Source organism: Rhinatrema bivittatum, chromosome 10, assembly GCF_901001135.1.
Source record: "Rhinatrema bivittatum chromosome 10, aRhiBiv1.1, whole genome shotgun sequence".
Lineage (NCBI taxonomy): Eukaryota > Metazoa > Chordata > Amphibia > Gymnophiona > Rhinatrematidae > Rhinatrema > Rhinatrema bivittatum.
This window is the reverse complement of record NC_042624.1, coordinates 62,903,645-62,915,782: the sequence shown is the minus strand read 5'-3', so window position 1 is coordinate 62,915,782 and position 12,138 is coordinate 62,903,645. Positions and strand designations below refer to the sequence as shown.

At 41.5% G+C, this 12,138-nt stretch overlaps 1 protein-coding gene across 10 annotated transcripts in view; it reads right to left on the bottom strand.

The window, feature by feature from the left end:
- The window catches only part of CACNA1E (calcium voltage-gated channel subunit alpha1 E), a 735,423-nt gene that overhangs the window by 467,083 nt on the left and 256,202 nt on the right, over positions 1-12,138 (bottom strand). For all 10 annotated transcript variants that reach the window (XR_003858904.1, XR_003858905.1, XM_029617785.1 and 7 more), the window contains exons 4-5: positions 10,168-10,273; positions 1,454-1,593 (exon numbers count right to left, since the gene is read on the bottom strand). Coding sequence is in view for 8 of the 10 variants with exons in the window: in XM_029617785.1 (XP_029473645.1) it covers positions 1,454-1,593; positions 10,168-10,273 (246 nt within the window). In the remaining 2 variants the exon portion in view is untranslated. The remainder of the gene's footprint in view (positions 1-1,453; positions 1,594-10,167; positions 10,274-12,138) is intronic.

The window sequence follows — 12,138 nt, the reverse complement described above, 5'->3', positions numbered from 1 at the left end:
TATATCATTTTGAAAGCAGCATTTCCAGGCATCACTTGTTGGAGAGTATATATTGTTTAGCCCTAATATCTAACACTAAAATAAGGAATCCAGGATTCAAAACGGAGCTAGGTAGCTACTATTTTAAAATACACTGTATCTGAAACCAATATTCAAAGGCATTTAGCCAGATAACTCACATGTTCTCTTTCTAAATGCCAAGTTTTCAATATCCCCAGTACTCATCTGGCTAACTTTTAGCTGGAAAAGTCATAAAAATTATCCAAATAAGTAATGGGCATTTTAAGGCATTCTGGAGCATTCAGTGGCAGGAAACGTTAGCTGGAAAACTTATACAGTTAATTCTGATATTATAGAGTTATCTGGCCCAGGGACAGGTCTTATTCAGGGTTTGGACAAGATCCTGGAGGGAAAGGCCATAAACCTTGGAGTGAGCAACAAGGAATGGATCTACACTTTGGGCCTGATTATAAAAAGGATTTTCACGCTTAAAATTGGGTTTTACATATACAAATACACTTTACCTGTGTAAGTGGGCTTTTGAAAATTCACTATATGCCATTGAATTGTCCGTAGGCTAGTCATATGTAAGTGCACTATACACATGTTAATGGCTTTTAAAATTGCTACAACAGCATGTTACATTTACATGTGTACCTCCTTTGTGAGCCAGATTGGCCACCTATGGTCTGACTTAGCATGGCACATCTTATCTTCTTAAAACCAGGTTCTTTGTAGGTTGTAATACCTGTTATTGGACCAATGTGAGAATAATCCAAAGATGATATATTAAATGAGTTTTCCAGAACTGATAGGTTCCTCCCTCTGATGTGAATGAGTCTTCATGAGAGCATCAATCACCTTATCTGCAATCTCACCAGTATTTCTTTCTGAAAAAACCCACACAGCAATATGTATGGGTCTTTATCAAACATTATTTCAGATGTAACAGAGGTCAGCAACACTTGGCATGCATGCCACACAAAGCCCTCTTGGCCAGCATATCACTCTTGTGGGCTGGCTGTGCTAATTTCATAATGCACAAGATTAACACAGCCCTTCCTATTCCCTACATAGCAACGTTGCTATTAGTAATGGCTTTTTTTGGGGGGTGGGGGGCACTTGGCAATCTATAAAATATAATCTGCTTAAAATAGGCAAACCATGTCAAAACAATTGGCCCATACAATTATAAAAGCACCCTAAAAGAAAAAAACTATCCAGTCGCCCAATGTTCTAACAGAATCTTCTCTTACTTGAAAGGAGAAATGGAAAAATTCTTACAGGAGCATAGATTAAAATATGGTTATAAATGCCTAGATATTTCATTTTTGCCAATCACTATCACTTGCCAAAACATCTGGTTACCACATTGGCTCGTTCACAGTGAGCTTTACAATCTGAGGAGAAAAACTTCACTGCCTCCCCTCTTATTCTACCAAAATGGACTCACCCACTCAGCACCACAATGAAGTCCATGACATTCCAGCCATTCCGAAGGTATGAACCCTTGTGGAACACGAATCCCAAAGCAACAATTTTAATTCCAGCTTCAAAGCAAAAGATCCCAATGAAATAAGGTTCAGTCTTCTCCTACAAAAACAAGTTCACAAAAAAAAAACCCACAATGAGATACAGAAAATCAAAAGTAAGGATGCAAAAATGAATCCCATTATATTTCACTGAAGCTGCGATTTGTGAGAACATGAGCGAACATTCTGCTGCAATCTGAAGATAAACTGCACAGGAACAGGAAGGCCAGAAAAGACCAATGGGATCCCTCTCAAGATGCTTTGCTCATGCATATAAATAGGAGAGCCCATTTTCTTCTAGGAATGAGAGAGAAATTCAGTGTTAATGTTGTCCATTCAGGCTTGGATGTCTTCTAACAATGCTCCAGAAAGAGGTCACTGCCATACCCTGCTGAGACTATTCTCCAACATTTTTAATCTCATTGAGTTTAATGGCGAACTTAGTCAATGTATATGCATTCAATCCAAAACTGCAATTTAATTCTCTACCCACAGATTTAATGCTATTTGATGAACAAAGATAATTCATCATACAAAGATGGATGGGCTGGATTACTGGGGGTAAACCAATGAATCAAAAAATGAAGGTGGGATCCTTCTTGAATTTTTTAATACAGAGCAAGTAGCTAAAGTATGGACACCAGAACTATAAGCCTACAGCTGTACTACATGCAAAGCCCAACTAAAAGTCTGGATCATAATCCACAGAGAGATAAGGCAGATAAGACTATTTTAATTATATAGATAAGTAGATAGATTAAAATATCTGTATCACCTACATATATATACACATACATACAAGAACATTCATGGAGGCTTAGGTTAACTTTTTTTTAAATCCAGATTTTTAAATAAATATATATATATAGTTTAGACATGGCAATCAGCTGAATTCTCAGATGTTTTCCATTTGAGGTCTTGCCTCTACTTCCCCGTTGAGGACAAGGTTGCTAACTGGCTCCAGATTTTTAGACCATGTTGATCCAGTCCTGGTTTTACTCCCCTGCATGCCGATACTTGTAGTCTTGCTTTTGTTATGGAATACAATAGGGAAATCAGAATAAGTCCCAGCAAACAATGGGGTAAAACCAGGTCTGGATCAACCTGTCCTGAAAATCTAGAGCCAGTTGATAACCCTAGCTGAGGAACGCAAGTTACTTTTGTCAAAGGGGAAATGATAAGAAACTATGCTCAGTGATATTAATGATGCATTGGGGAGAAACAGAAAGCATGGGAATCCCCAACCCCCACTGGTACCAAACAAGAAAAGAAAAGCTCTCCAAGAATTAAATAAGGAAACATATCAGAACAAATGTATTAAAAACTTTATTTCTGAGATGGAGAAAGACATTGTAACAATGTTTTTTATATCATGTCCCTAGATGAGACTACTGCTCTAACACAATAGTAGAATCACTCAAGAGTGCATGTTCAGAGAATGAAATCCACAAGGGATACCATTTGAAAGGGGAAACCAGAGAGTCATGACAATGAGGATGTGTAAAATCTGATTCCAAATTATTTGATTCAACTGTTAGTGAGCAGACTATAAAAGAGAAGTTTAAAAAATAAGATAGAAGAATTACAGTGTTTGGCACTAGATGAAACTATTGACATACTAGACATCTTAGAGATCTGGTGGAAGAAGGAACAACCAATAGGACACTGTGATACCAGGATACAAAATATATTGAAAAGATAGAGTAAACAGAAGTGGTGCGGGCATGTCACCATATGTTAAAGATTGCATAAAGTGAAGAAGGGTACAAATTCTGCAGGAAACCAACTGCTCCCTGGAATCTCTATGAATAGAAATCCAAATTATGATGGGGAAAGAGTATAGCAAATGGAGTTTACTACAATCAACCCAACCACAATGGTGAAACAGATTGAAAATTCTAATGGACATTAGATAGGCTACCAAACAAACACACAATAATAATGGGAGATTTCAATTACCAATCAAAACAAATGGGAACTTATAGATAAATATTAATTTATAGCCTAAATGAAGGTGTCAGCAAGCCTGTCGTTGTTTCAACCAAAACCAACCAGTCTTCTCTATCATCCACCGTCAAATTTTATTATACTTCGTATATATATATTTTTTTATACATTTTTTTCAAAAAAATCATTGAGTTAAAATATAACCACAGTCCAGCGAATCTGAAGCGCCCCACAGGCCAGAGAATTTAAAGTGCCCAGAGATTTCAATTACCCCAATATTGATTGGGTGAATATTTCATAAGGGCATGCCAGTGATAAGTTCCTAGATTTTTGCTTTATAGAGCAAGGGTTCCTAGAAGCAATGAGGGAGAGATACTACTTTAGATCTAGTTCTCAGTGGAATGCAGGATTTGGTACAAAGGGTAATGATGGTTGAGTCACTTGATAATACAATCAAATCTGGGAAAATAACTAAATGGATAATAAACAAATGCAGTACCATATGATTTAAAAAGGGTACCTATAATAAAATGAGGAAACTGGTTAGAAGGAAACTAAAAAAGAATGGTTAGAGGAGTTAAAAGTCTGCATGAGGCATAGACTCTGTTTAAAAGTACTATCTTGAAAGCCCAGACAAAATACATTCCACAAATTTAAAAAAGTCAAAGGAAGAACAAGTGTCTTCCATAGTGGCTAAATGGTGCTGTGAAAGATTATATTAAAGACAAAAAGGCATTCTTTAAAAAATGAAAAATAGGACTTCTTAAGGAAAATAGTAAGGAATATAAGCATGGCCAAGTTATATGCAAAACACTAAAAGGTAAATTTTTAAAAGGATGCGCCGATTTTATAACATGCTTGCGTCACCGTGCTCCAATAAAGGAGAAGACAGGGAGGGACCTTCCCTAACCCCTAACGATCCATCCTTCCTTTTCCCCTCTCTGTCCCGACCCCTAACCCCCCAACTCACCTAAATTTGTTTTGTTTTAAAACTTACCTGCTCTCACAATAAGTAGTAAGTTCCGCGCGCCAACTGGCTGCCGGCGTGTGCTTCACCAGGACAGTACCTAATGGTGCTATCCCAGCTGGCCCCCACCCCCGCCCCACCCTTTTTTAGGACCCCAGCACTTCCGTGTGAACTGGGAGATATGTGCATGGCCTAGCTGCTTGGAAAATACGTGTGTATCTCCCAGTATTTACGCACTCTGGGGATTTAAAATCAACCTGTTATAAAGCAGGCCAAGAGAGAATTTGAGGACAGACTTACCACAGAGACAAAAACAAATAAAAGCTTTAGCAAGTATATCAAAAACCTATGAGGGAATCAGTTGGGCCATTAGAGGACCAGGCGATAAAAAGGGCACTAAAAGAGGATAAGATCATAGCAGAAATATTAAAAGAAATGTTTGCTTGGGTCTTTACTGTGGAAGATATTGAGGACATATCCTCTCTGAAACCATTATTTGTAGATGATGATTCAAACTGGAAATTTTGAAGAGATGCTAGAGCAAACTGATAAGCTAAATAGTAGCAAATCACTGGGACCTGATGGTATTCACCCTAGGGTTCTAAAGAAATTCAAATATGAAATTGCAGACTTGCTAATAGAAATCATTAATGTATTGTTCCAAACTTCCTCTGGACCTGAGGATTGGAGGGTAGCCAATGTAACACCAATTTTCAACAAGGGCTCTGGGGTGAACCTAGTGAGTCAGGCAGTGGTGTTGGGTAAAATGATAGAAGCTATTGTTAAGAACAAAATTACTAAAAATATAGCTAAACTTTATTTAATGAGGAACAGCAAGCATGGATTTAGTAAAGGGAAGATTTACTAACCTATTAGAATACTTTGGTGTGAACAAAGGTGAGTCAATTAACAGTGAATTTGGATTTTCAGAAGATATTTGACAAGGTTCCTCACAAGAGACTCTTCTGAAACTAAAAGTCATGAGATAGAAGGCAGTGTCCTACTGTGGGTTGCTAACTGGTTAAAAGAGAAGGATTAGAGAGAAGGACTAAATGGTCAGTTTTCCCCAATGGAAAGAAGTAAATAGTGGAATGCCTCAGGGATCTGTACAGGGATTAGTGTTTAACTTAGTAATGATCTAAAAAATGGCGCACTGAGCGAGATGATCATATCACAGAGGACACAAAAATATTCAAAGTAGTTAAACATAAGTAGACTGTGAGGAATGGCAGAAGAACCTTTCAAGACTAGGACATCTAATAAATGGCAGATGAAATTTAATGTGGACAAGTGCAAAATGATGTAGATAGGAAAAATAAGCCTAACTATAGATATACCATGCAGGAAAAGGATCTTGGCATTATTATGGACAATGCATTGAAATCCTTAGTTCAGTTTGCAGCAGCATTCAAAAAAGTGAATAGATTGTTAGGATTTAATTAGCAAGGAATGGAGAACAAAACTGAGAATCTCATAATGCCTCTGTATATGTTATGAACTCTGCCTGCGGGTCTCCCCGCGAGCAGGCCCACTTACCCACGCTGCGTTCTTCGCCGATGTGGCAGGATGCCGATGTTGGCCTGCCCATGCGGCCCGGAGGCCGCCCGTGCTCCCAATCTTCACCACGGCTGGAGCCGCAGACTTTCCAGCTTTCTTCGGGGCTGGGAGTGCCCCTGACGCTGTCTTCTTCTTCGCAGCGCTAGGCCGCAAACCCCAGTGCCATCCAGCGGCTGGAGCTGCCCCCGGGGCTCCCCGCAGCGGCTGGAGCCGCTGCCGACGTCAGGGCCTGCTCCTCAGGCCCTGCCCTACGTCTTATGCGACTACGTCGGTGCAGGTCGCGGTCCTGCACAGCTCCTGCACTCTCCTTAGGCGCCGGCGCGCGCCTCTCTTCAGGATTTAAAGGGCCAGACACAGGAAGTGTCCTGGCCCCACCTTGGTGACTGTTTCCTGCTTTAGCCCTATAAAGGGCTGCTCCGTCAGTTGTCCAGTGCCTTGCATCGTGGTGTCTTCACTCTGGAGGCTCCTGCCTGCCAGAGCCTGTGTAAGGTCTTCCAGTCTTGTGGAGCTCCTCATCTTCTGATGTCTTCTCGTCATGCCATGTCATGTCTTCGTGCCTGAGGTCCTTGTCCAGGTGTCCTGGCGTCTTGATCTTCTACGTCCTGGTGTTCCTGCCTTCCTCGATGTTCATCCCTACGTCTCTCCCACGCTCTCGAGCCTTCTGGTCTGGTAGGCCGGGGGTCCCTCAGATGATGTGTGCCTGAGTGGACTAGCCTGCTAGTGGACGGTTGTCCTGTGCTCCTGCGCCATCATGTCCTGGTTGTTTGTTCCTGCGCTGTCCTGTTCTCCTCATGGTCCATGACCAGTCTGCAAGGGCTGTGTAGGGCGCGCAGTGGGACAGGGTGGTCCGCGACTCAGTCCCGCGGGTGGCCTGAGTAGGGTGCCCATGTCCGCCTTCCTTGCTTCTCGTCTCGTCTGGATTTCAAGTTCCTCGTTGTGTCTGCACTTCAGCGTCATATTTCTGATGTCGTTACATCGACCCTGGTCCGGGATGCCGTCGCATCGACCACTGGTCCGTGATGTCTTCGCATCAGCCTAGGTGTCAAGTCTCGTCTGCGATGCCGTTGCATCGATCCTGGTGTCACGTCTTCATAGTCCTGGTGTCATGTCTTCAGCCCAAGTCTTCGTGCCATGTGATGACGTCGCATCAACCCAAGTCTTCGTGCCATGTGATGCCGTCGCATCAATCTTCTTGTCTAAGTGTCAAGGTCCGTCTGCCCTCAACCTCAGGCCAGGCCTGCTGCTCCATGCTGCTCGCAGCAGGTCCAAAAGGGCTTGGAATGGTCGGAGGACCATCCAACTTCTAACATCCTCGGATGTTAGCCATGGGAGCTTGCCGGACTGGCGGAGGGTAGACAGTCAGCCATGCGGAGCCACCGTCAACCCTTGGCTTGGCCCTGAAGGTCTGGTCTGGGCTGAGGCCCATGGGCACACTAAACCAACAGAGTATAACAGTATAGAAATATAGTGCAACTATACCTTGAGTATTGCAAACAATTCTGATTGCCTCATCTCAAAAAAGATGTAGAGGAACTAGAAAAGGGATACAGAAGGATGACAAAAATGATCAAGGGGATGATACGGCTCATGAAGAAAGGCTGAACAATTTTTCAAATAATGCAAGGAACAGGGGACACTCCATGAAACTAACTGGTAGCAAATTTAAAACACATTGGTGACATTTTTCCATTCAGTGGAAATTTAGATATAGAATTTGTTGCTGAAGGATGTGGCCAAGGCATCTAACATAGCTGACTTTAAAAAGGATTTGGACAAGTTCTTAGAAGAAAAAAACATAATTAACTACATAAATCAATAAATTACTAGCCAGAAAGCCATTGCTTATCCCTAAGAGTAGGCCACAAGAAATGGATCTACTGTATGGAATCTGCTGGGTACTTCCTCAAGATCCAGACTGGCCACTGTTAAAGACTGGATATTGTGCTCGACAGACTCTCAGTCTGACCCAGCATGGCACATCTTATGTTCTCCTGTGGAGCTACAGCTCCCTGATATAGCTGCATAATGAATGCCGAGGGAACCCAGTAGCCTCTTGTTTAGTTTGAAAATTAGGTGCAAATCCTCCTTCGGCAGTTTTATTGAAATGACAGCATAAATTAAAATTGAATATATTTCAGTACATTCACGAGTTCATAGAAACTACCCTTCTTTGTATTGTTAATAATCTTAACAAGATTATTCACAATTACTGTATTCCTTTTTTGCCATAACTGTTAGTTTGGATTGATTGTTCCACTGCAATCTTTAAACTGTTTTATAAGTGGAACAAAACACAATGTTGTACAGTCACACAGCTAGTTTGATGATATCATCATGCTAGCTGCTGTATGACTTTTTAATTAGGCAATACACGTTTAAGTACATTTGTAATATTTCATTTCTTCTTGCACCAATGGGAAGTTACAAATTTCAGGTGTCACAGATGTAAACGAAGAGAGAGAGAACATAATGAAGGACCAGTAGATGAAAGCATTACTTTCCTTAAGCATGAGGAAATGGAAGCAGGTCTATGGCACATGTGTTGTAATGCCTCCCCTTATTTAATGGGCTGTGCGAATAAGCCCAGCAAATAAATAGAAAATGCTCTGACTGTTTGGATTTAGCAGCATCAGTCAGGACAGTGCTGGGATGTCATCAACCACTGTGGTGATATTCAGGCCTATCAGTGGGGGGGTCTGCATTCCATTCTATAGCAAAGCTCAAAGTTCTACAAGCAAAGAGAGACCTTAGGGTTGCCAGCTGGCTCCAGATTTTCAGGACAGGCTGATCCAGTCCTGGTTTTACCCCACTGAATGCAGGAACTTCTAGTTCTGAGTTCCGTATTGCATTCCCCCAAAAAGCAAAACTACAAGTTCCTGGATGTAGTGGGGTGTAGCAAGGACTGAATCCTGAAAATTTAGAGCCAATTGGCAACCCTAAAAAGACATAGATGTGCTGCTCCTTAGACATATTAGAATTCCTAGAAGTTTACCTACCAGTCAAATAACGGCTGGTTACCAAATTCATAGACACGGTATAAAAAGAATGCATAATGGTGGCTCATTAGTTTAATTGTCACTGATTCTGAGTAGGGGAGATGTTTTAATAACTCACAAGTGATGAAGCCTTTATGCACACATAAAGGAGTGAGGGAGAAAACAGAAATAAGCAGAGGCAGAGAAAAGACGATAGATAAGAAATATGAAAGGTAATTTTGTAACATCGTGGATACGTTAGCCAGCAAATAAGTGCATAAGTTGCACCAGTTTTCAAAGCTTGACTTACCCATGTAAGTCTGCTTTGAAAATTATCCCAACAAAAGTACATACGCCCAATTACACCTGCTATTTGGTGTGCATAGTTTTGCTGAGAGAATTTACACACATACATTTATAAAAAAAATGTTAATTATGCACATAAGCCACACCTCTGCTCAGACTCCAATCCTTGGTACATCTCTCCCCTGTGTACATAAAATGCATGCATATAGTGTGTATAAGCATAATTTTATGTGGGTATCAGCTGCACAGTTTCCTGGAGGTGCCATTTCTGTGAATAAAGTACTACTTTACCTGCAGAAGTCCCTTTAAAAATTACCCTCTTTGATGGAAACTTTCAAAGTATGCGTAGGTGGTTTTGAAAGAGAAAACTTTGCCGATGAGAACTGGGTTGGAAAAAAGTATGTGTGCACAGCCACTCCTGCTGTTTGTGTCTGTCCCGCACATATACATGGGCTTCTGTGTGTAATCACATCCATAGGCATGTAAGCACTAAGCTTTCTTTCACTCTGCCTCCAGGAATGCCTCCTCTCTCTGCATGTAGAAGTAAGCTTGTGCTGGCACTACGCACGTGCAAAGAGGTAAGGCAATTCTTAAAAAGCCCAGTTCCATGCATAAAACACTGGTATTACTCAGGGAAATGCCTGTAAAAACTGCTGCCTCTCTAATCCAGAAGGGGACAGAGGGATGTGACTTATAGAAACTCCTTCCTATGCATGATAAGGGAAAACAGTTTCCAAGCATGATATGGGATAAATACAATCTTACCTACATACTCATCATCGTGAAGTTATTCTAGCCAGTGACTGACTGAGATTTCCACCTGTACAACTTGAAAAAAAAAAGACAGAGAAAGAAACAAAAAAACAGTACAAAAGGCACTTACTAATCTTCGGGACATGGGTGTCTTGTCATCTTCTGGAAGGTGCTGCTCCAGTGCCAGGACAATGCAGTTTGCAATGATGGTGGCAAGAATCATGTACTCAAACGGAGTAGATAGGAGGTTAAGGAATAAAAGTGGAAGGAGAAAATACCTCTCAGTCATCTTCTGGCTACCCCTTCCCCTCCACCATTTCAGTCCTAATCACCTGGCTCATTCACTTTCAAATACAGGAAATTAATCTGCGTATTACATTGCTCAAAAAAAACAAACCCTTTAATTCTCAACCATCTTGAATAAACAGGAATCAAAGCTCAGGAAATCCTTGAAAAGAAGATGAGAAAAAAGCTGTTTCTTTCTACTAACATTCCTGTTTCCTTAATCAGCTTTCCCAACACTGTACATATGGAAAGAAGTTTGAAAATGTTAACATATGCCAAATATTTTATAGTCAAAAGCGGACAGGAGCCCCAGAAAAAGTTAATGAAAAATCAAAACCATTTATTGAACCATAGCTTCAAAACGTTGATCTCTAGCCAGAGCCTTCATCAGAAACTGAAATCTTTCCCAGATTTATGCTTTGTACAGGTTCTTTCATGGCAATAAGTAGAGTGAGACCAGAAACAAGCGATCAGAGGCCCAGTATGTCAAAAGGCATGAAGGTGAGAATCACTGATCAGCTCTCAAGTACCGTGAAATGGAATGGCATGTGAATGTGGAAATATCCTTCCATGTTCACGCAGTGCAGGCCAGAGACTGGAATAAGCTGTCAGTTACCCAACAACTACCTCTCCCCAACCCCCAAACAGAAAAGGAAAAAGGCACACAAAGCAGGGGCTGACCCTGTGTACGGCTGCTGCTTAGGTCACTCTAGTACCGGAGGCCCAGGTCCTTCAGAGCTGGTGGGGGTGTGAACATGCCACCCCGGGTGATGCACTCGGGATCCAGAAAAAAAAAAAGAGGCAACTCCTGCTGGCATAGAGTGGCACCGAAGGGCTCCATTTCAGAGGAGATTTCCTTCTCATCCCTCAGCATAAAGAGGGTAAACTGAGTCCAGCCATCCTCGTAATCTCTCCTGGGGAGAAACAATAAATGAAAAAAAAGCACAGAGATAAAGCAGACTGAGTGGTTTCCGGAGAGGGCTCACTCCTCCATTACTGCCATTTCCTGCAGCTTTCTTGACAAAGCCTGGAGAAATAAAATGGTTTTCAGAATGTTAATGGCAATGAAGATTCTCACATTCACATCATTAGCAATGAAAAGTATAAATGATTCCTCCTCCACCCAAGAGAAGGACTTCCCCCGCCCCAAGAGAAAACCTGCAGGAAGTATTCCTAGAATATTCTCTCAATAGCAGTGAGTTACTCCCTGCGTAACACACTTCAGGCTATGCATGAATCCCTCCCTACCACCAATGGAAATATTTCGATTTGCAGCAGGACTCCCGGTTTCTCAGAAATGATCAGGCAGCCAAAAACAGAAGGAGGAGTCATTGTCCCCCGTAGGAATTATATTAAGCATGGTTCATACAGTAGCCACAAAATGAGAGAAACTCCATAGGGGATCTGGCCCTTAAAGGTAGTGATTTGAGTGGCAGGATACAGTCTAACTTCTTTTCCTGTGTTTTCTAAGATTGCTTAAATAAAAGCAAATACAAATGCATGATTTTCACTGCCAGAAATTATTAGCTTCTCCTGGTGACCTCACAGCTTCCAAAACCAATATGCCCATCAGCTTTTAGTTTCAGGAACTCTGCCCCTCCATGAGGTGCAACAGTTTTTACAGTACCAAAAACAGAAATATGTGCTAGGAAGGGTACTTTTCAATAGTGTGCATCACTCAGCACTTACATAAGTAGGAGAGCCTAAAGTTATACCTGTAGTTTATAAACTCTGCAGCGGCAGTCCTGGAAATATTTGTCCATCTTGCAGTACGTAGATAGTTTTTAATGCAGGGATCCGCAGAGTGCACGGACCT